The 21,044-nt window shown below is 47.6% G+C and overlaps 1 protein-coding gene across 2 annotated transcripts in view; it reads left to right on the top strand.

Moving 5' to 3' along the window:
• LOC144142228 (uncharacterized) overlaps window positions 1–21,044 on the top strand; it is a 39,971-nt gene that overhangs the window by 6,870 nt on the left and 12,057 nt on the right. For both annotated transcript variants that reach the window (XM_077673588.1, XM_077673589.1), the window contains exons 2-3: window positions 3,022–3,161; window positions 3,225–3,304. In XM_077673588.1, coding sequence (XP_077529714.1) covers window positions 3,022–3,161; window positions 3,225–3,304 — 220 coding nt within the window. The remainder of the gene's footprint in view (window positions 1–3,021; window positions 3,162–3,224; window positions 3,305–21,044) is intronic.

The following is a 21,044-nucleotide window of genomic DNA, read 5'->3' as shown; positions in this document are numbered from 1 at the left end:
TGAACTAGCGGAGCTTTCAAAATTAATCAAGAAGCCTAAGACAGAAGCAAGTATAATATGAAGAGGATCGAATATGCTGTAAAGAACGGAGGCAGTGGGAAAGCAGTGAAGAGGTGTTTTCGTGTGGGGAGAAATGAGATTTGTGCACTTTAAGACAAGCACGGCAATGTCATCACAAATAGAGATAAAATAGTCAAAGTAGCGGAGGAGATCTACAGAGGTCTTTACTGTAGCCGGGACATCCAGGATAATGCCGAAAGAGCAAGAAGATAAGAGCAGATGGATATCCAAAGAGGAACGGCAGAAGAAGTAAGTAAGGCTTTGAAAGAAATGAAAGGAGGCAAACACCTAGTCAGATAACTGGAGACTTCTTGACGAATGGTGCCCACATTGTACAAGTAGAACTTGGAAACCTGCACACGCAATGCCTAATGACAGCGAGTGTACCGGAATCCTGAAGAACGCTAACATCATACTAATTCATAAGAAAGGGGACATGAATGACTTAAAAAATAACAGGCCAATCAGCTTACTGTCAGTCGTCTACAAGGTACTTACCAAGGTAACCGCTAACAGAATTTCTGCCACCTTATATTTCTGTCAACCTAAAGAATAGGCAGTGTTTCGTAAAGTCTTTTAAACAATGAACCATATTCACACCATCAATCAGGTGATAGAAAAGTGCACGGAGTATACTGAACCCTTTAATATAGCCTTCACGGATTAAGAGAAAGCATTTGACTCGGTCGAAAACTGAGCAGTCATTGAGGCATTACGGAACCAGGGTTTAGACGACCTTTATGCAAGACTACTAGATGATATATACAGTGGGTTCACAGCCATCATCATCCTCCATAAGGGCAGCAGTAAAGTACCTATAAGGAAGTGGCTCAGGCAAGGATACACGCTCTCTTCGATGTTATTCACAGCATGTTTTGAAGATATCTTTAGAACGTTGGATTGGAAACATGTGGCAGTAAGGGTTACTGGAGAATTCCTCAGCAACCTCAGATTGGCTGATGATGTTTCCTTGTTTAGTCACTCGGGGGAAGAATTGCAAAGCATGCTTACCACTCTGGACAAGCAGAGAAGAACCGTGGGCATAAAAGTAATTTGCAGAATCTAAGAGAAAGATAAATAACCTCGGGACAGCATAGCGGTACGAGATATGTGGCGATGCCGTGGAAGTGGTAAGCGAATATATCTACTGAGGCCAAGTTTAGATCCCGGATCACAACCATGAGGCAGAGATTGTTCGAAGGATAATAATGGGGTGGAGTGCATATCGCAGACATTCTCAGATCTTGAATGTCAGCCTGCCATTGTCTCTGAAGAAGAAAGTGTATGATGGCTGCATCCTACCGGTACTGACCTACGGGGAAGAAAATTGGAGGCTCACTTAGCAGATTCAGCTTGATATGAGGATGACCCAGCCCACAATAGAATGTAAGGTGATAGGCTCAACGTCAAAGGACAAGAAGAAAGCGGAGTGGGTCAGGGAACAAACGCTTGTTAAGGACATACCAGTAGAAATTAGAAACGAGAAATGGACGTGGGCGGGGCATGTATTGCGAAGGCAAGATAACCGTTGGTCATTAAGTGTAAGAGAGGGTATCCCTAGAGAAGGCAATCGTGGCACGGAGCCCAAGAAAGTTAGAGGGGCAGGTGAGATTGACAAGTTTGCGGGGATAAATTGGTCGCAGTTTGCGCAGGACCTGGCAATTGAAGAATAATGGGGGAGTCCTTTGCCCTGAAGCGGGCGTAGAGAGGCTGGTGATGATGCTGTGGCCACATGACATCGGTATCAGATAAACAACACACGTTGCAGAAAACACGCTGCTTTACGTCCCCTTTGTGCGTTGTGCAAGGTGTGTTGCTTACGTGATATCGATGTCGTGCGGCCACACATATAGGGAGGACAAACTGGAGGATGCATAAACATACGTCTGAAACAACATAAAAACCCCGCAAAATTAATGTAGGGCTCCCAACAAAGGGAACGCTGCACCACCAATGAGTGTTCACCCATCTTCTGCGGTGCCACTGTTTTGACTTAATATCGAGATGAAAGCACTCGACTGCTGATAGAAGCGTTTCACATTAAAACGTCTAGCGATGGACGTATTAGTTTCCTGTCAATTTTTATTACAAAGAATACTATTATCTGTGCCACACACTGCGATCGTAGCAGTCTCTTGGTGTGTTAGGGGTTCGCTCTTTTAAAACCCTTACCCTTAGATTCTCACCTCTACTGCAGTAAGTATTTTTACGCTGTAAAAAGTGACTTTCATGGTTTTATCTTGGGCACCCACCGTGATGGCTCAATGGCTAAGGCGTTGCGTGTCTGAGCACGAGGTCGCGGGTTCCAGTACTGGATGCGGCTAGCGCTTTTCTGATGAAGGCGAAAAGCGAAAGGACCATGTCTACAAGATTTGGGCGCACGTTAAAGATCCCCAGGTCGCCAAACTTCATCCGGGGCCTCATCACCTGCATTGTGTCGGCGCCTTAAACCACACAACCAATCAACCAATTTTATCTTGGGCGAGATTAACGCACCACATGAGATGTTGCAAGTACATATTTGTGTTTCTTTTCAATAAACAATTAGTTTCTCGTTAGTACCGTGTCGCCTCTGTTTCTTCAACTTTCGTTTCTGTTGTGTGGGCGCTCCCACCTTCAATATAAACAACTGTTTATAAATATAGTCTATAAAGCGTAACAAAATGCCGCGTAAATCAGTTTTCTTTTACAAGCGTGCTTTATAGGACCGTGTCATTTACCTGAAATATTTCATTTTTATATTTAAAAAAGTTGATTTTACAAGATCAAGGAAGCAGTCACAGTTCCTGAAATTCTCTTACATTACCGGCTCGTACTGTATAGGAAAGAGCAAAAACTGTGAACAGAAGAAACTGCTTCACTTTGTACGTAAATGGGGAAAATGATATGTGGCAATAATTTCTGATTTGTTACACTGATCATGTAACCTTCTTTATTATTGTATGAAACGCTGTTTTGCAGCTTTACAGCGGAAGGGGCCCCATTTGGACACTTCGTGGCACATCTGGAGATGCTAAGATAAAGTGCAAGGTAGATAGAAAGAAAAAAATAAAAAACACGCACGTTACATTTGTGCGCATGTTTTTGATAGGAACTCAAAAGTAAGTTCGCATGATTAAGTATTTTTATTCACTAATTTTGCCTAAATGACCAAAATTCTGCAGGCACTTTGAAACTCTCACAGGGACTTTTGAGGAGTACGATGCAAGCAACCACCCAACAGCGATGAACCTAAAATCAAAAGGTAACACAAATGATCTTTCTTACTTTATTTTATGCAACTGCAAAACAAATAACACAAAACTTGTAATTAAAACGAAAAAATACCTCAGTTTGCTGAAGAAGGTCTTAATAATTTACATTGAAAACCTAGCCAAGGGAAACCATAACGGTAATGCATTTTGAGCTGTCATATAATACTATATACCTTCTTACACCAAATTTGTAAAGTCCCCTTTACGTTTGTAGGGAGTCCGAGGGTTGACCAACAATATAACAACAATTCCGCTGGTTTTTACCAACAATTATTCCGTGCATGTCTCCGGATAATTGTTCCGTGCATTCCGCTGGTTTTTATTAATTATTGATTGTTTCTTGAATGGCGCGGATCGTCCCGTGCATGTCCCGTGCCGTAGGTTGTTCTCTGTTCTAACCTTGTTCTTTGAGGCCTTCAGAGAGAAAACCTTCAACTTACATATTGCCGCGAACCATGCATTGGGTTTGTTTGTTTGTGTTTTGCTTTTGCCGCCCGGCTGCGCCGGTCTGTGTTATCTCTGTGCCAAGGGAAGCGCGTGTTCCATTCTTTCTTTCTTTGCCGCGTGTGTTATCTGTTCTGATAGGGAGAGCATTCCGATCTAACGTGTACAGACTGGAATAATCTTCTTGGATCTACAATGTTCTCGATGTGAATCGACGGTTCGAGAACCACGCGCGGAAAGATAAAAACCTGCAGAGCAGACGCCGGGGCATTCGATTCTGCGACGCTCGCCGACGCAAGTCACTTTGTTGACCCCTGCTTCGCCGCCTCTGTATTCTTTTGAGTTGTTAGGGGAGCACAAGTTTGCTCCAATAAACGTGTCTCTCATTCAAGACAACTGCATCGTCCTTGTCTTCGTGACATCTGGTGGAGGTGCTGGGTACGCACCCTTCATGACCACTACAACCTCGGGAAGCCGCCAAGCCAGTCCAACAAGAGCCAGCCTCCGCCTGCCAGATTTACCACCCGAGTCCGGTCTACTACCGGAGAAGACGAAGAAGAAAAGGAACGCTGCAACCAACACCATGGTGCAAGAAACAACGTCGCCAATCGTCCTGCAGCAGCCCCGGGAACCGCCATCATTCCGGGGAGCCCCCGCTGAAGACCCCGAAGAATGGTTGGAGAAGCTGGAGCACTTCCGCATCTTCAACAGGTGGGACGACGAAGAAACTTTCCAGCATGTCTTCTTTTACTTAGAAGACGCTGCTCGAGCTTGGTTCGAGAACCATGAGAGTTTTTTGACCGACTGGACTCACTTCAAAAGAGAGTTCCTTAAGACATTCACTACCGTTGTGAGAAAAGAGCGAGCTGCGCTTTTGCTTGAAACTCGGACACAACACCCCAACGAAGGGGTCGTGATCTTCGTTGAGGAGAAGAAGTGCAACAAGCATTGGGAACTTCTACGCCATCCGAGGTACCCCGAGAGCCACAAGCTATGACATACTCCGCGGCTATTCGTCGACCCCGCCCTGCTCCAACACGCCGTCAAGAGGCCCCGCTGTACCGCCGCCCGCTGTCACCCGCCCGACCCCCGGTAGCCCGAAACCAGACGCCGAGGAAGACGGACGTATGGCGAACTCCCGATAACCGTCCTCTGTGCTACCACTGCGGAGAGGCCGACCACATCTACCGCTGCTGCCCATACAAGAGACTCGGACTGCGTGGTTTCTCCGTCGACGCACCATGCCTCCGACCCGGCCAGCGCCCTACTGAGATCGACGAATACCTGTCCAACACGAAGCGAGGACCTGCCCGCTTCAACCGCTCGCCGGCGCCCTACCGGTACCAGTCGCCAAACCGCCATACACCGCTGACTTCTCACGTGGAAGGTCCCCCAGCCCACGCGGGGGAAACTAAAAGCAGCAACTTCTGGAGGTGAAGTTGCAGTACGGCGAAAAAACGAAAACCCTCCAACCACGCATGGTCGCACCGAACACCGTACCTGTAGCCCAACGACTCGATCTAACCCGGACGTGACTCCCGAACCCGACGACGACACGACGCGACGCGACGCGTACCGACAGACAGAGCCTGCCGCTGAGAAGATGACGAGAATGACGACGCATGGTGCTCGACCGTCAACACGCACAGGCCGACATACAACGCCCCGACGCACCAGAAACTCGAGGAAAGCGGCGTCCGACGTCCAGTTGTCCATCGACGGCTTTGACGTAGTCGCCCTCATCGACACGGGAGCAAACTACTCGGTAATGAGCGGGTCATTCGCGTCTAAGCTGAAGAAAGTTACGACAAGATGGGACGGTCCACATATACGCACAGCATAAGGCCACCTCGTGACGCCAAGTGGAACGTGCACATCGCGCGTCACCATAGACGGCACGACGTACCCAGCGGCGCTCGTCATTTTGCCTAACTGCTCCCGCGACGTAATTCTCGGAATGAACTTTTTGACGGACAACGGCGCAATAATCGATCTGCAGACGAAGTCGATAACTTTTTCCTCCGATCACTCCATGACGCCGGAATCGAACCCCGATCACCGTGCTGCTGTCAGGATCGCCGACGATCACGTCACCCTGCCACCCCGAACAAGCTTGATGATCGCTGTCTACTGTGAGGATGCTGCTCCTGACATCGACGCTATCGTAGAGGGTGACCAAAGGTTGCTTCTCAACCGCGGTGTCTGCGTCGCAAGAGGCATTGCGCGCTTTAAGCAATGCAAATCCCATGTTTTGGTCACCAATTTCACACAGGAGTACCAGCATCTAAACAAGGGCGCTGCAATTGCGTTCCTCGAAGAAACGCAAGAAGCAAGTCAAGTGATCGCGGTCGCTAACTTTGAATGCGCACGCGCAGGTGCTTCCAAGCCGCCACAACCTTTCGACGTGAACCCGGCGCTGCCGCAAGAAAATCAGGACAGATTGCTGGATTTGCTCCATCGCTACAGCGAGTGTTTTTCGGCAACCTCAAAATTACGTCAGACACCCGTAGCGAAGCACCGAATTATAACCGAAGATGGAGCCCGACCTACCCGACAGTCACCGTACCGCGTCTCTTCACACGAGCGGGAAGCCATCCGTACTCAAGTCGACGACATGCTCAGCGACGACATAATACAGCCATCGAAAAGTCCGTGGGCTGCGCCGGTCGTACTCGTGAAGAAAAAAGACGGCACATTAAGGTTCTGTGTTGACTACCGGCGACTGAACAAAATCACCAAAAAGGACGTGTACCACCTGCCACGAATCGAAGACGCCCTCGACCACCTCTGCCATGCGAAGTACTTCTCATCGATGGATTTGAAGACCGGCTACTGGCAAATTGAAGTGGACGAGAGAGAACGAGAGAAGACTGCATTTATAACCCCGGATGGCCTATACGAGTTCAAGGTGATGCCTTTCGGGCTGTGCACGGCGCCAGCAACATTTCAACGAGTCATGGACACGGTGCTAGCTGGCCTGAAGTGGCACACCTGCCTCGTATACCTCGACGACGTTTTCGTATTCGCCCGGACTTTCGACGAACACCTCGCAAGGTTGGAGTCTGTACTCGAGGCCATTCGTACATCGGGGTTAACGCTAAAGCCTGAAAAGTGCCGTTTCGCGTACGAGGAACTGAAGTTCTTGGGCCACGTCGTCAACGCCGCGGGAGTCCTACCTGACCCAGCAAAAACTTCAGCCGTTGCGAACTTCCCGAGGCCGAAATACAAGAAGGGCGTGCGAAGATTTCTCGGACTGTGCGCATACTACCGGCGCTTCGTCGCAAACTTCGCACGCATTGCAGAGCCGCTCACAGGCTTGACGAAAGATAGCACTCCTTTCAGCTGGGACAGCGACCAAGAAAAAGCATTCTGCGAGCTGCAAAAACGCCTGCAAAGCCCGCCCGTCCTCGCTCATTTCGACAAAAACGCCGAAACAGAAATACACACGGACGCCAGTGAGATAGGCTTGGGTGCCATCCTCGTCCAAAAACAAGGCGGGTGCGAAAAGGTAATCGCGAATGCCAGCCGTGGTCTGTCGAAGGAGGAGAAAAACTACTCTGCCTCTGAGAAAGAGTGCCTGGCAATTATATGGGCGATTTCAAAATTTCGCCCATACGTGTATGGAAGACCATTCAAGGTTGTGAGAGACCACCACGCGCTGTGTTGGCACGCCAATTGGAAGGACCCCTCTGGCCGTCTTGGGCGGTGGAGCTTGCGTCTGCAGGAGTTCGACGTTACAGTCGTTTATAAATCCGGCAGGAAACACTCCGACGCCGACTGCCTGTCCCGCGCCCCCGTCGACCCACCAGCACAAGACTCTGATGAAGACAGCGCGTTCTTCGGAATCGTGACGGAGACCGACATAGCCACCCAGCAGCGTGCCGACCCTGACTTACGCGTCATAATCGACTATCTCGAGGGACGCAACGTTGCCGTTCCTAGGACCTTCAAACGCACCTTACCAGCATTCAGCCTGAGAAACTCCGTCCTCGTGAAGAAAAATTTCAGCCCCGGAACGAGAACGAATTACCTTCTTGTCATCCCCGCAGACCTTCGTGACGAAATTTTGGAAGCGTGCCACGACGACCCGTCTTCCGTACATCTCGGCACAGCCCGCACAATTGGAAAAATCAAGGCGAAGTACTACTGGCCCTGCCTTACATCCGACGTCACCCACTACGTCCGGAGCTGCCGTGACTGTCAGCGACGAAAAACGCCACTGACGAGACCTGCGGGACTTCTGCAGCCGATCGCCGTCCCATCAAGGCCCTTCCAACAGATTAAAATGAACCTTCTGGGCCCGTTCCCTACGTCACGATCGGAGAACAAGTGGATTGTCGTAGCAACAAACTACATGACGCGCTACGCGGAGACCGCTGCTCTTCCGAGGGGGACTGCACAAGAAGTCGCCAAGTTTTTCATAAGACAAGTTGTGCTGCGACATGAAGCCCCTGAAGTCCTCATCTCGACCGCGGAACGGCCTTTACTGCGGAGCTGATGCAAAGAATCTTACGCTACAGCAACACGGATCGTCGAAGAACGACGGCGTACCACCCACAAACGAACGGACTAACGGAGCGTTTGAACAAGACGATTGCGGATATGCTGTCCATGTACGTCGACGTTGAACATAAGACTTGGGACGAAGTGCTCCCGTATGTCACGTTTGCGTACAACACGGCTATCCAAGAATCCACGCAGATGACACCGTTTGAGCTCGTCTATGGAAGACGGCCGACTACAATGCTTGACGCCATGCTGCCGCACGTAGAACACCACGACCTGAACGCCGACGTCCACGGATGCCTTCAGCGTGCGGAGGAGGCCCGCCACCTCGCTCGAGTTCGTATAAGAGACCAGCAGCTGGTGGATACCGGCCGCTACAACCTCCGACGCCGAGGCGCCGAGTACCAACCAGGGGATCGTGTGTGGGTTTGGACTCCCATCCGACGACGCGGACTGAGTGAGAAACTTCTGAGACGGTATTTCGGACCCTAAGATTCTACGACCTGTTGGCCAACTCACCTACGAAGTGATCCCCGATGGTGACTCCGGCACATCACGACGACACACGCGGCCCGAAGTCGTCCACGTGGTTCGCTTAAAACCTTTCTACGGACGATGACGAACTTTATTTTTATTTGTTCGGACTGTCGCCTATGTTAGCATCGGGTCGATGCAGTCTTAGAGGGGCGGCAATGCCGCGAACCATGCATTGGGTTTGTTTGTTTGTGTTTTGCTTTTGCCGGCCGGCTGCGCCGGTCTGTGTTATCTCTGTGCCAAGGGTAGCGCGTGTTCCATTCTTTCTTTCTTTGCCGCATGTGTTATCTGTTCAGATAGGGAGAGCATTCCGTTCTAACGTGAACAGCCTGGAATAATCTTGTTGGATCTACAATGTTCTCGATGTGAATCGACGGTTCGAGAACCACGCGCGCCGAAAGATAAAAAGCCTGCAGTGCAGCCGCCGTGGCATTCGATTCTGCGACGCTCGCCGACGCAAGTCACTTTGTTGACCGCTGCTTCGCCGCCTCTGTATTCTTTTGAGTTCTTAGGGGAGCACAAGTTCGCTCCAATAAACGTGTCTCTCATTCAAGACAACTGCATCGTCCTTGTCGTCGTGACAATATTGCCACCACCTAACCTTGAAGATTCTTTCAATGAAATGAGGAAAACTTTCTCAATTATTTTCTTAGAATGGAAACAACAAATGTGGCTCTAGGCGGCGCATGGAAGATGTAAGCACACCACTCGATCTTCGAAATATTGGCCAAATACCTAAAATATCTCCTAACAAAACAGACAAATACACTTCTCGTAAACTCCTAAGCACACATTTCAGCGCGTGACTGATGTTCCGCCGTCCGTCTTCTGTGTTTATACCCTTTTTTCCTGTTTGTGGAATCGAGGGCGGGCGGCGGCTGCAGAATCGAGGTCACAAATAGGCTGGGGAGAGACTACTTCAATATCCTGTGGCCAGCCGTTCACAGTAAAACAACAAATGTTGCGCTGTACTTCGTGTGGCAAATGCGTGCACACAAATTGTGCACGCATTACACTGCAATATTTACACTGCGACATTTAGACTGCAACATTTGTCGGAAAGGGACACCACCCGCCAAAACTGGCAAGAACTCCATCCAGGCGGCTGATGCAACAGCTTCTGCCTCGTTTCACCTCGTTCCCGGCCTCCTGGCATTCTTCCCCTGCTTGGACTACCTTTTCAGCCAACTGTGCAGGATGAATTAACTTTTCGTCAACGCGGCGGAGGGCATTTTGTTCCTAACCGATGCGCAAAGGCAGCTACTGAAGGAGATCGCCCGTCTTTGAAGGGTTGCGACAAAGGCAATCGGAAGTACCAGTGGCCTGGACCCCGTGGGACGCCGTGGTTCGTCGGATACCGTGGCGCCACTCCGCAGTGCTTCACGCACCTGCTAAACAAAGTTTTTTTCTGGTACAGACACGGCATCTTCACCTACTGTCTATACATCCTCGCCCAGTGGCTTTGATGGCGCTTCCGCGTAGACCCCGCCCCGCCCGGGCAGCTTGTAGAAAAAGGAATGCTGCGATCGCCTCCGCAACGCTTCCCTCAGGGAGACTAAAAACATTCAGCTAGTGATCGTTCGCCGCCAGCCCCAACCCCCCTTAATAAACCCTTGTTTGCGTCCACTAGGACGCGGATACCTGTGTGTCTAGTATGACCAAACTTGTCATGGCTATTGGCAAAGATAAGAATGGTGTTTGCACGCTTCAAGTCACGTTGATTGGGAGCCATTTTGGTCTTCACCTTTTAGAGGATCTGAAGTATGACCTAGAGAATGCTTATTCTCCAATTTGATGGTATCGTGAGGGAAGGCTGTGTTCTGAAGCCCCACCAACATAAAAAATTTTGAGCATTTCCTTTTACTACCTTAGAACTTGAGTCCTACCTTCAAAAGCGCAACAGTTCTTTGATAATGTTATTGCTTTAAATATTGGTGTGTATTACCAAAACGTGGTTGTCGGACCACATTTCTACCACAGATTACTTCCTCGACGAGTCGAGTATCTTCGACAAAGACAGAAATTACGAGCGCACCTGCGAAAAGTACGGTGGAGGAGCTCATCCTCTATGTTAAAATCTATGGCCACGTTTTGCTGTGCTTACTTATAGTTTGAGAACGAACGCATTTGTGTCGAAGCAAATGCTAAACGCGGGAAACGCTTGCTGATTGGCAGTATTTTCTTTATATAAATGTACACATTCTTCCATTCGCGTTTGTTTTTCAGCACTTCTCAGAAACTGTAGACCTTTGCGAGAACAGTCTTGTTGGCAATTTTACAGTAACTAGCACTTATAGAATTCAATAGAAAATGTTGGGAATTTTACATCTCCTTATTACTCGGATACGGCACATTCTTGACTACCTCGTAACTGCACTGGAAACGCCCTAGACATCGCTTACCCCAACATCACTTCTTAGATCCTAAGCAGGCTATAAAAGAACCATGCTTGGGTCGTACTAAGTCACCAACCTATAAAGTCACGTTAATATCGGTTGTCATAGGCGGCACAGGAAGACGCAATTGTTTTTCTTTTCTGTAGTGCTATTATAACACGCTATACAGAAAGCTGAACGAGATGTACTGGTGTACACTTCGGCATAAGCTTCGAGACGCTCTGACTAATGTTAAACTACTTGCATACATAACCCTAATTAAACCTAAACTAGAGTATGCTTGCGCTGTTAGGGACCCTTCTACATTCAAGAATATTGACTTATTAGGAAAGATCCAAAGGAGAGCTATTCGGTTTGTTTATTCAAAACAGCATCGCACACATTCGGTTTCCGAGCTCATGCATGACTACAGAATTCCAACCTTGCAGTCAAGAACACAGTTTCTCCGCATTAAATTATTGTATTTATTTTATCACCGCAGACTGGCTTTGGACTGTAGTTCTTATTTGAAACGCCTTGCAACTCGCCTTACTCGTCATTCCCATTCTCTGTCCTTAACCCCAATGTTCGCTTCCACCAATCTGTTTAAATTTTATTTTTTTCCCCCACAATTAATCATTGGAACAATGCACCTGAACATTGTCTAAACTCTCTCGGTTCATTTGAAGCAAATGTTCAGCTGTGCCTTTGTAGTTGCCTCTAGCGTTCACTGTTTTATACTTCAGTTCTTGTTTCTGCTTTTTGCTGTTTACTGTTTCTATTTAAAAATATTTAAAAATAAAAAATAAATACGCGACGCGGCAGTTTAGAATCTAAAAAAATTGTCAAAACAGCATTTATCAGCACACACGGATAGCGGTTGGGCGCCTTCGCCAAATTGCCTTCATCTTTAGCAAAGAACTCTGCAGGGATTTGTGTACAAAGTTTAAAGTCTACAAGCAAAGACACTTACAGAAAATGCGTCCGCCTCCATGAGATTCAAAGAACAGCGGTCAGTTGTGAAACCAATCCTCGCACGCGCCAAAAGTATTTTGCGTGCTTGACGAAATCTTCACTTACCCGTTCCCGGGACACTTGTGGCGGAACGTAAAAATACGCGCTAGTAAGGCACCGGACCGGATATCTCTGCACAAAAGCGACAGTGCAGTGTATGAGGGTGTCGTTATCTATCGGCTTGGAAGGGGTGAAAAGACGTTTCTCGCATCTCCTCTCTGTGCCACACTTCGCAATAAAAATATCATTATATGTACATCTTGAAGCGACTAAACCTGGAAGTATTACAACTGGTACACAGGAACCGCGAATTATATTTTTATTTTAGGTGTATGGATTAATATTCGACAGCCCCAAACTCGTTAGCTCTGTTCGACAGGGGCATCATTACGAGCACTCCGTCCCCAAAAGTGCTTTGATGAACGGCCACACAGGTGTTGTCTCCAGTGGCCCGTGTGCAGCCACTGTGTAATAATGATTTTTGTGTCTCCTGGGACGTGTTTTCTGGCAATAATAAGTCATTAAAATGTGCTAATAAAATTCAAACTATATATATATATAAATATATATATATATATATATATATATATATATATATATATATATATATATATATATATATATATATATATATATATATATATATATATATATATATATATATATATATATATATATATATATAGTGATCATTCGTTAACTTATACTGGGATATCTCAAATTTTCGGCTACCTGCCCTAGGCGCCATGTATTGGCCTCATGTATCTTAAAAAGCTCTTGGTGGGACCACGGCTGTCTAAAACTGTTGGCCTATGCTGACAAAGGAAACACGCAAAAAATTCCGCTAGAGACAGCTAATAAAATCTACGTTCGGACACTCAGCTCGCACTCCTTGGCATACGCGGTCATTAGCAGCGAATTTACGCTCTTCGACGTTGATACTCCTGTTACCGAAATGCTTTCCGGCTCTTAACTAATCGAGGACAGCTGTGGTTGGTGCAGCTGATGATAAGGACGAGAAGGAGCCCGGAGGAGGGCGTATGACGACATGAACAGCAGATATTGTACGCCTGCATCGCAACGAGGTATTTCGTATCGGTGGCCGCCACCAATTGATGCGATGCACTCGGCCGCTCGAGAACAATTTTCTGGGAGCACATAAGAACGCCCAAAAGCCCAGCATCAGGCCGGTATTTTTACGGGAATGCTAAATCAGTTCAGGAATGGTTGTACTCACGCGCAAGGCTTGAATGGAATGCCTGTTTCAGGCTAGCATTGCCAGAGACAGTTAACTTACATTATCATTGTTTATTTGCAGAGTTGCTCCGCTGGTGATCTTCATATACATCGAAAGGGTCTTAGTACTCTTCGCGGCGAGTAGTAGATGCAAACTCTTCCTCAGCATTGTAGACTTCCGCCCCCTCTATCATCGACTGGAGGCAGCAGTTGCGGAATCTGAAAGTCGCCTCAGGAAAGAGTCGTGCTCTCGTAGGCACGTATCTATTTATTCATAAGGTCTTCTAGAGAACGTAGTGAACTCGGTGACGTTTGCAAAGCAGGGAGTATTTTGTCTTTAGCAGATATTTTCACTGGGGAGCCGCACGATGCGATCGCATTCCTCATATGCTCCGCCTTTGGGCCTGTGTCTCCCTTTTACATTTGCATTTGCATTTCCAAGTTGTCATTTCGTGCAAGTTGTCATTTTGGTCACACAGGTTCAGAGGGCACCAAAAGTATGACCGTGTACCCCCGCGACCATCAGTTGGAGCCTTTTGTGAATCTGTCACGCTACCAGCTGCGCTACACCTGACAGACGTAGTGACGCCGCTGTCGTCGCCAGCGCAACACTTGCAAGTGGCCGCCCCTCCTCCGGCGCATCGCCACTGAGCGCAATACCCAACCAGAAAAACCTCGTGCAAGGAGAGGGTACATGCTAAATAAAAGCGCAGAAAAACGCGGGGAAAGCGCAGAAAAACGCTCGTCCCGTGTACTTACTCTTTCTATCCCGCGTTTTTCTTCGCTTTTATTTAGCATATCTCCATACCAACATTCCCACTTGTCGGTGCTCCCAAGGAGACGGTACTGACCCCGAAGAGCTCCAGCAGCCCAGGTGGGTTATACTCCGCAACCGGCAAGATGTCTTACAGAGAGATGCCTTACATCACGTTCTTTCAAACGGCAAGAAGAATGAGCTTCGACCTCAAACACCTCAGGAGCTTCGCGTGTAACCAAGCGAGACTACAAGCCTTCTCACCGTTCGCGCCGCCGGCTTCGCCTCTCTTAAAGTGTCATATAAAAATAGTGTTTCGCCCTCAGGGAGAGAGAGGGTTAAATTTATTATTTGCAGTAGGTTTAGGGATCAGGGTGGTCGTAGGCTCCAGCAAGCCGGCGACTATCGTAACCCTGTCCTCGAGGGAGAGTTTGTCCCCAGGTCAGAACTACCCAGCGCTCCATTCCACTGCTCGTCAGAGGAAAGTCGAGGGTTAGTGTCGATAAGGCAGCCCGACATGGCTTAGGGTACAGTGAGGAGAGTGGCACTCCGGTGCAGTCTCCATGTGCATTCTTGTGCGACGATGCCCTAAGAATGGACAGGCAGATAGTCGCAGTGGGAGAGGGGGTAATGACAGACAATGTCTTTGTAACTTATCCGTCTCTCCCTGGCAGATATAGCCCCATTGTACAGAACGATGCTGGGGCCCGCTCGGATTGCCAGTCCTCGAGCGACGACGTGGGCGGCCTCATTTCCAAACAAGCCAGCATGAGCCTGGGTCAAAATTAGTTCTGTTGTGTAGGTTGGAGATTTTTGATCCAGAAATTTGAAGGCGGGTGATGAAATAAGGCCACGAGGGAAAGTCTGAACGACCATTTGAGAATGTGTGACTTTTATCAAGAGGGTCAGCCTGTGTGACAGCGCCAGCACTATGTCCGCCTCCTCTGCATTTCCGGGCTCAGCGGTGTACTCCGTGATGGGGTTAACGCGAGGGATGTAGGGCCTGCTGATCCTGGCTATCGCATAAGTGTCGTAGACGTGGCCATTGAGGAGGACGTGCATGGTAGTGGATATCGAAAGCAACTCTAGCCGACGCAGTGCAGGGCCAAGCAGTAGTGGCGCCTAAGCGTGGAGATCAGATGTGGTTACATTGCTGGGCTGGTTAGCTCCTGATTAGCACACAATAAAAAGACCATGCCATCCTGTACGCCGGAATTAAAGTCCTAATGCCTGGCCGTCAGCAACACTAAGTACCCGCTCACGTGTCCGCACCAGCTAATACCACCACGGGAGTTGTCTTCAATGTCCCCCAGGACCTCACATCGGAACGAGTACTTGACAGTATTTTGAATTCTAACCCAAACTTACCAATTCCTGACGTTAAACGTCGCGACCCTCACACATAGTTCCAATCTTGTTCGTCGGCCTCCGAGTCCCCTTCTCAGTGCTTTATAGGGCGGCCGCCACCGGTGCAATTCCTTTTCGCCTCAATAAGCAAGCATGCGTGCGTGCTATCAAGCTCGGCACAGGCACGATATGTGCCCTAACAGCAAACGCCCCTTAAAACACTCCGCTGCTCCAGTCGTGGCACTAGAAATCCCACTGAGAACCACCTGTGAACTCTCGGATGTATAGTGAGCGAGCGCCCTTACCTCACGGGCTCCGCGTACCATCCATGACGCTTTCAACCCCGCAAGCGACCCCGCTCGTCCACTCAGGTTAGATCAATACAAGGAAAAGCAGCCAAGAATCCGAATGACCACCCAGCCGATATTACTGTCCTCGACCTCGGAACCCACACGACGAACCTGAGCGCCACTCTGGAGTTCCGAAGCTGAAGACAAACTTTTAGGGGTACAGTGCATGCCTCAGAAGTATCTGCCAACTGGAGGGCGGTATAACTCATCGATATACCATAGCACATAGTCTTCTGCCTTGATGACCAACGGAAGTTATACAGCTGCAACACCCACTAATCCTCCACAAACTGGAGAAAGACCCTCAACATGTACATGCGAACCACTGACGCCTGCCTTCCGATTATGCCCCACCACCGAATGCGCCTCACTATACGCCAGACATCCTCAAACAATTACAAGCCTTACTCGCCAGCATTCATAGGTAGGCTAAGAAAATATCCTCCTCAAACAGGAAAGCATCGCTCTCTTCAGTACTTTTGCCACCACGAGCACCACGTGCCTCCCTCACTGCCCATGCCTTCCGACAACCACATGAAGCCTAAAGCATCCTAAGCCCGTCCCCATAAATGTAAAGCCCCGTAACTGGAAAACTCCCAAACTCATAACGATAACATAATGGATTACCACATCTGCTCCAATAAATTTTACCTTATCAAGGGCAGGAATATCTTCACTTACACCACAACTTCGTCTTCGCAACGAGGTCTCCGCGAAGATATACACTCTTGAATGCGGGTGCTCGCGTAAACGCTAACCTAGCCCCAACTGCGCCGGAAGACCCCCTGACCCTTCTGATTCTGAGAATGAGCAATTTTTAATTTATTATTCTAGACTTGCAGTAAAAACGCAGTGATTTTGTCCAGAAGCTTCACAATATATCTACTGACGACTCAAGTGCTACTATCATGGCGCTTCATGCACAGGGGATCAAAGTAAAACTGAAGAGCTATCAACCACACAATCTCCTAACAACTCAATTTACTTCTCTACTCACATGCACCACGACGTCTTGGGTGTGTCCACTCCCACTGATACTACCGACATTCAGCACGATATTTTTTTTCCAAATCCTCTTGGTGGGTAATTCCTGCGCATCAACGTACTGAATGTTTACAGAAGCCATATTCAAAAACTTCAACTTTCTCTTTACTCATGTTCTCCGAGCAGGATAGCCTCGCACTCTTCTAATTCTTGGCGACTTCAACGCTACCCATCTCGCCTGGAGTACCATCGCGCCACACCCAAATGCCGCCGTCACCATGTCAAAACCAAACGCCTAACTAAATAATGTGGCTCGACCACCTCCACCCGCTAGGGAAATAGTGTGCAACGCGATACCATGCCTGATCTCTATCTATCCCGCGACATTCATTCCTTACGCTGGCATAGCAAACCGCATTCGCTCGACAGCGATCACTTTATCATTGCACAGGACCTAAACCGTAGACCAATTTGCATGGAAACCACCTCAGTATATCTTGCCAACTGGCATTAGTTCTGCATAGAAATTTAACAGATCCGCCAGCAAGAAACATCGACGCCAAGTCACAGAACTCTTGAACCGCAAAACTCCTTGCAGCTAAATGAACTCAAGACAGACCCCTCTACACTGAAACTCCAAGCGATGTTGTTTACACTAGCCTTTATCATCTCTGGGAGGCATATAGAAGTATTGCGCGAAAGGGGCGATCGTGTAAACACGGCCGCCGATCGCGCCAGATTATCACACCTACAAAAAAAATATTGAGGCCCACCCCTTAAACTCGCCCCACCCCAATGGGTACAACTCTGCGATCAGATGCGAAGAAAGCTCTCTAGGTGCCGTTCCTGGTCTCTCCTTAGACACCTACTGTGCCCTAGCTTCGCCGAACGTAAGCCCAATCACTACTCACTCAGCTCCTCCCAAAATGTCGCGGCATCAATACCCAACTTCCAGATTATCTCCAAGCTGCATACTTCACACACGGCCGCACTTTTATCGCTCCTACTGCTGCAGATCCCTAAACCCTGATTTAAATAGAGAAATCCCACAACCTGAAGTACACGCGGCCCTCCTCAAGATCCACACCACCTCAGCGCCCGGCCTCAACGAAGAAACTAATCAGCTTCTACGAAAGCTTGATGATAGCTTTAAAACCACTCTCACCAAATACCATATTCACTTATTGATAACTGGCACTCTCCGCCTCGCATAGAAACGTGCTATAGTATCCTTCTTTGTCTCCTTGCATTTCTTTCAAAGCCTTCTTAATTTCTTCGGTCGTTACTGGTTTGACCTTCAGCCACTCCGAACACCTTCCTCGTGAGTTGTTATGCTCGATGTCTAAACTACTGTACAGATCGCTATAGAACTACTCTACTACTACAACTGTATTATTTTTAATGCTGATGACACTGCCTTGCTTGTCTTTGTTTGCCTACATCTGATTTCTCCCCATGCTTAGATGCCTCTTCTGTGCTTTCAGTCTGGCTTCATGATTTACAGCATGCTCAGCCCTCTCCATAATGTACTTCAGTATGTCTACTTTCCTAATCTCATTGATTAACTTCGAAAGCTACAATAGTCCTATTCTGTCGGCTGCTGGGGATATTTTACATTCTTTGCCGCTTCCTAAGTGAGCATTGCGTCTCCTTAGGAGGTTTACCAGTATCCTGTGTAACGATCGTACCTCGTTTACTACTGTACACTCTGTGATAACGTGTGTGAGAGTGTCGCTTGCTTACTGTGTCGTAAAATCTATGGCCTTGAGTACAGCTGAATATCGGTTCTACAGCGTGACCCTAAATTCTTCGACTTTACGTCTTACTGTTATCCTATTGACCAGTTTCGTAGTACTACCTTGTTACACTGCCGCCTAATTTCCAGCCTAATTCGAGATGTTACCATACGGTGTTCACTACGCCTATCCCTTCCGAGCCCTTCCACATACTAAACAGCGCCAGGAGTATTGCATAGTGTGAAGTATATTTCGTTTTTATGCTCCTTATTCGTGCTCTTCCAGGTCAACTTCCGGCAGTCATTTTTAGAGAAGCAAGCATTCATTATGTGTAGATTAGCCCATCCTGGGAGCTCTACTAATGAGTCCCATCTGTTATTTCGACCACACAAACCACAGTTCCCAACTGACTTGTCACCAACCTGCGTGTGGTTACTTAAGCAATAAGTCTCCCATAACTATGGTTTACTGTGTTTTTACTGTATCCATTGCCGATTCCACTTCTTCATAGAAGCCTTCAACTATATGGTGGTGGTTGCTCGATTATAGGAGAGTTTCTTGTACCACCTTGATTGTGTACCACTTATTATGCCAATTCAAAAGACCGGGCTACCATTTTGTCGATTATAATATTTTTCTATGTAGCGAGCTGTACTTTTGTTGAGTAGAAATCGAACTCCCAGTTTTCGTCTGTCCACTATACCATGGTAAAATAGGACTTGTCTATATCCAAGCACGCTAAAGGCTTAACCAGTACACCGAACCTGGCTAAGCGCTATTACATCTAATGTATGTCGTGCACTTCCCTCGAACAACACCTCTTCACTCGCCCGGCTAGATGATGTTCTTGTGTTAAGCATTGCCAGGTACAGATTTCAATAGCAGTCCGTACGGATGCAGGGATTCCTAGCACCGTAGAAGGGCAAAGCCGCTCGTGATGTTCAGACAACGGCAGCGCTCTTAAAGATGGCGGGCGGATTGTATTACAAAAACTGGCAAACCTGCACACGCGACACCTTATGGCCGCGTTTCCCACCAGGTGGGATAAGGGGGGGTTTGAGTCGTTACTTGACAACATTCAGTGAAACGTTTTACTTCCCCTACTGTTGGTGTAATGGAGACAGAGAATAGAGATCACTTTCCCGCATTTTTGTGCTTAGATACTAGATACATAAACATTACCAAACTGATTTTCAGGTCTTTCTGTGACCGAGATACTCGTCCCCTATCATCAATTTCTCTGACGCTCAACTTGCCTTAGACCGGTTTGGCACTGACATTAATTGTGCGGTCAATAGCTACGCTACCATATGTCAGTCGACTAGAAAATAATCTAGTCCGCGCGCCCTATGCCTTGCAAGTTCTCTCTTTCGTTCCTTGCGTTAGAAGGATAACCTACTTTAAAACTGAACGATTACCTTTTACGACAAGCTTAAAAAGGGCTTAAATAATTATGCTCGAACCCTTTCACTTGTACTCAAAAGAGGTAAAGGTAACTATTACGAAAATAGCATTCAGGAGTCAGGCAATGACGTAAACAAAAATTGAAGAATACCTAATCCTGATATCTAAATCTATTACCTAATCCTAACCTTTTCCGTTTCTAGCCGTAGTGCCATGCAAATAAACTTTCAGTCAACGTACCGAAAACCTGTTTCGTACCATTCTACACCCCCCCAAAGATAATTTCCCGACATGAAAAGGTTGTATAAAATTCTCCGCAACTTCTGATACATGAAAAAGCTTCTGTCTTGGATATGTTATATACAGGTACCTAAAAATCCGTATTCATGTCGTCTCTACCTGTCAAAATTGCTCATAGAGTAAGAAAACTTCTGAGGGCAAGGCATTTCTTTAACGCGCGATATCTCACTTGTTTGTATTTCGCGTTCATTAACAGTCATTAAACTATTTCATTTCAGCATGGGCAATCGCATCATCATTACCTTCATAAGCATCATCATCATCATGAGCCTGTTTGTGTCCAGTGCCGAACGAAGTCTTTTCCTAAAGATTTCCAGCCATGCCTATCAAACCTAGCAAACACCAGCTCAGCCCACGTTTCCCTTCCATTTTTGTAACTCATCTCGCCATCTCGCAAACTAGGGATCGCCAAAGGCGATCCCTAGTGCGTTTGTGGTCTATTGGCATCCAGTCTGTCAAATGGATGATCCACCTCTTGCCCTCATTCACATTACGTGACCAGGCCATGCCCTTATCCTTGGCCTGGAACTAGCGCATAAAATGTTCATTTTAGCCCGATAAAAACACTGAAAAGAAGTCATGTGCATCATTACTTTCTACCCCCTCTATCACCATCGTCACCTCTATTTTAAAGCAATGCGTTTTACCTCTACCCACAAGGGTGCTTTTGCGACCGTTGGTGTCAACAGAAAACTGCCGCGAAGAAATAAAAGAATTTCCTGGCACCGCCAAGAATCGAAACCTGA

The sequence above is a fragment of the Haemaphysalis longicornis genome, unplaced genomic scaffold (genome assembly GCF_048455015.1).
Source record: "Haemaphysalis longicornis isolate Haplotype H1 unplaced genomic scaffold, Haemaphysalis longicornis Haplotype H1 scaffold_6, whole genome shotgun sequence".
In the NCBI taxonomy this organism is placed as follows: domain Eukaryota; kingdom Metazoa; phylum Arthropoda; class Arachnida; order Ixodida; family Ixodidae; genus Haemaphysalis; species Haemaphysalis longicornis.
This window is presented reverse-complemented; position numbering and strand designations above follow the sequence as displayed.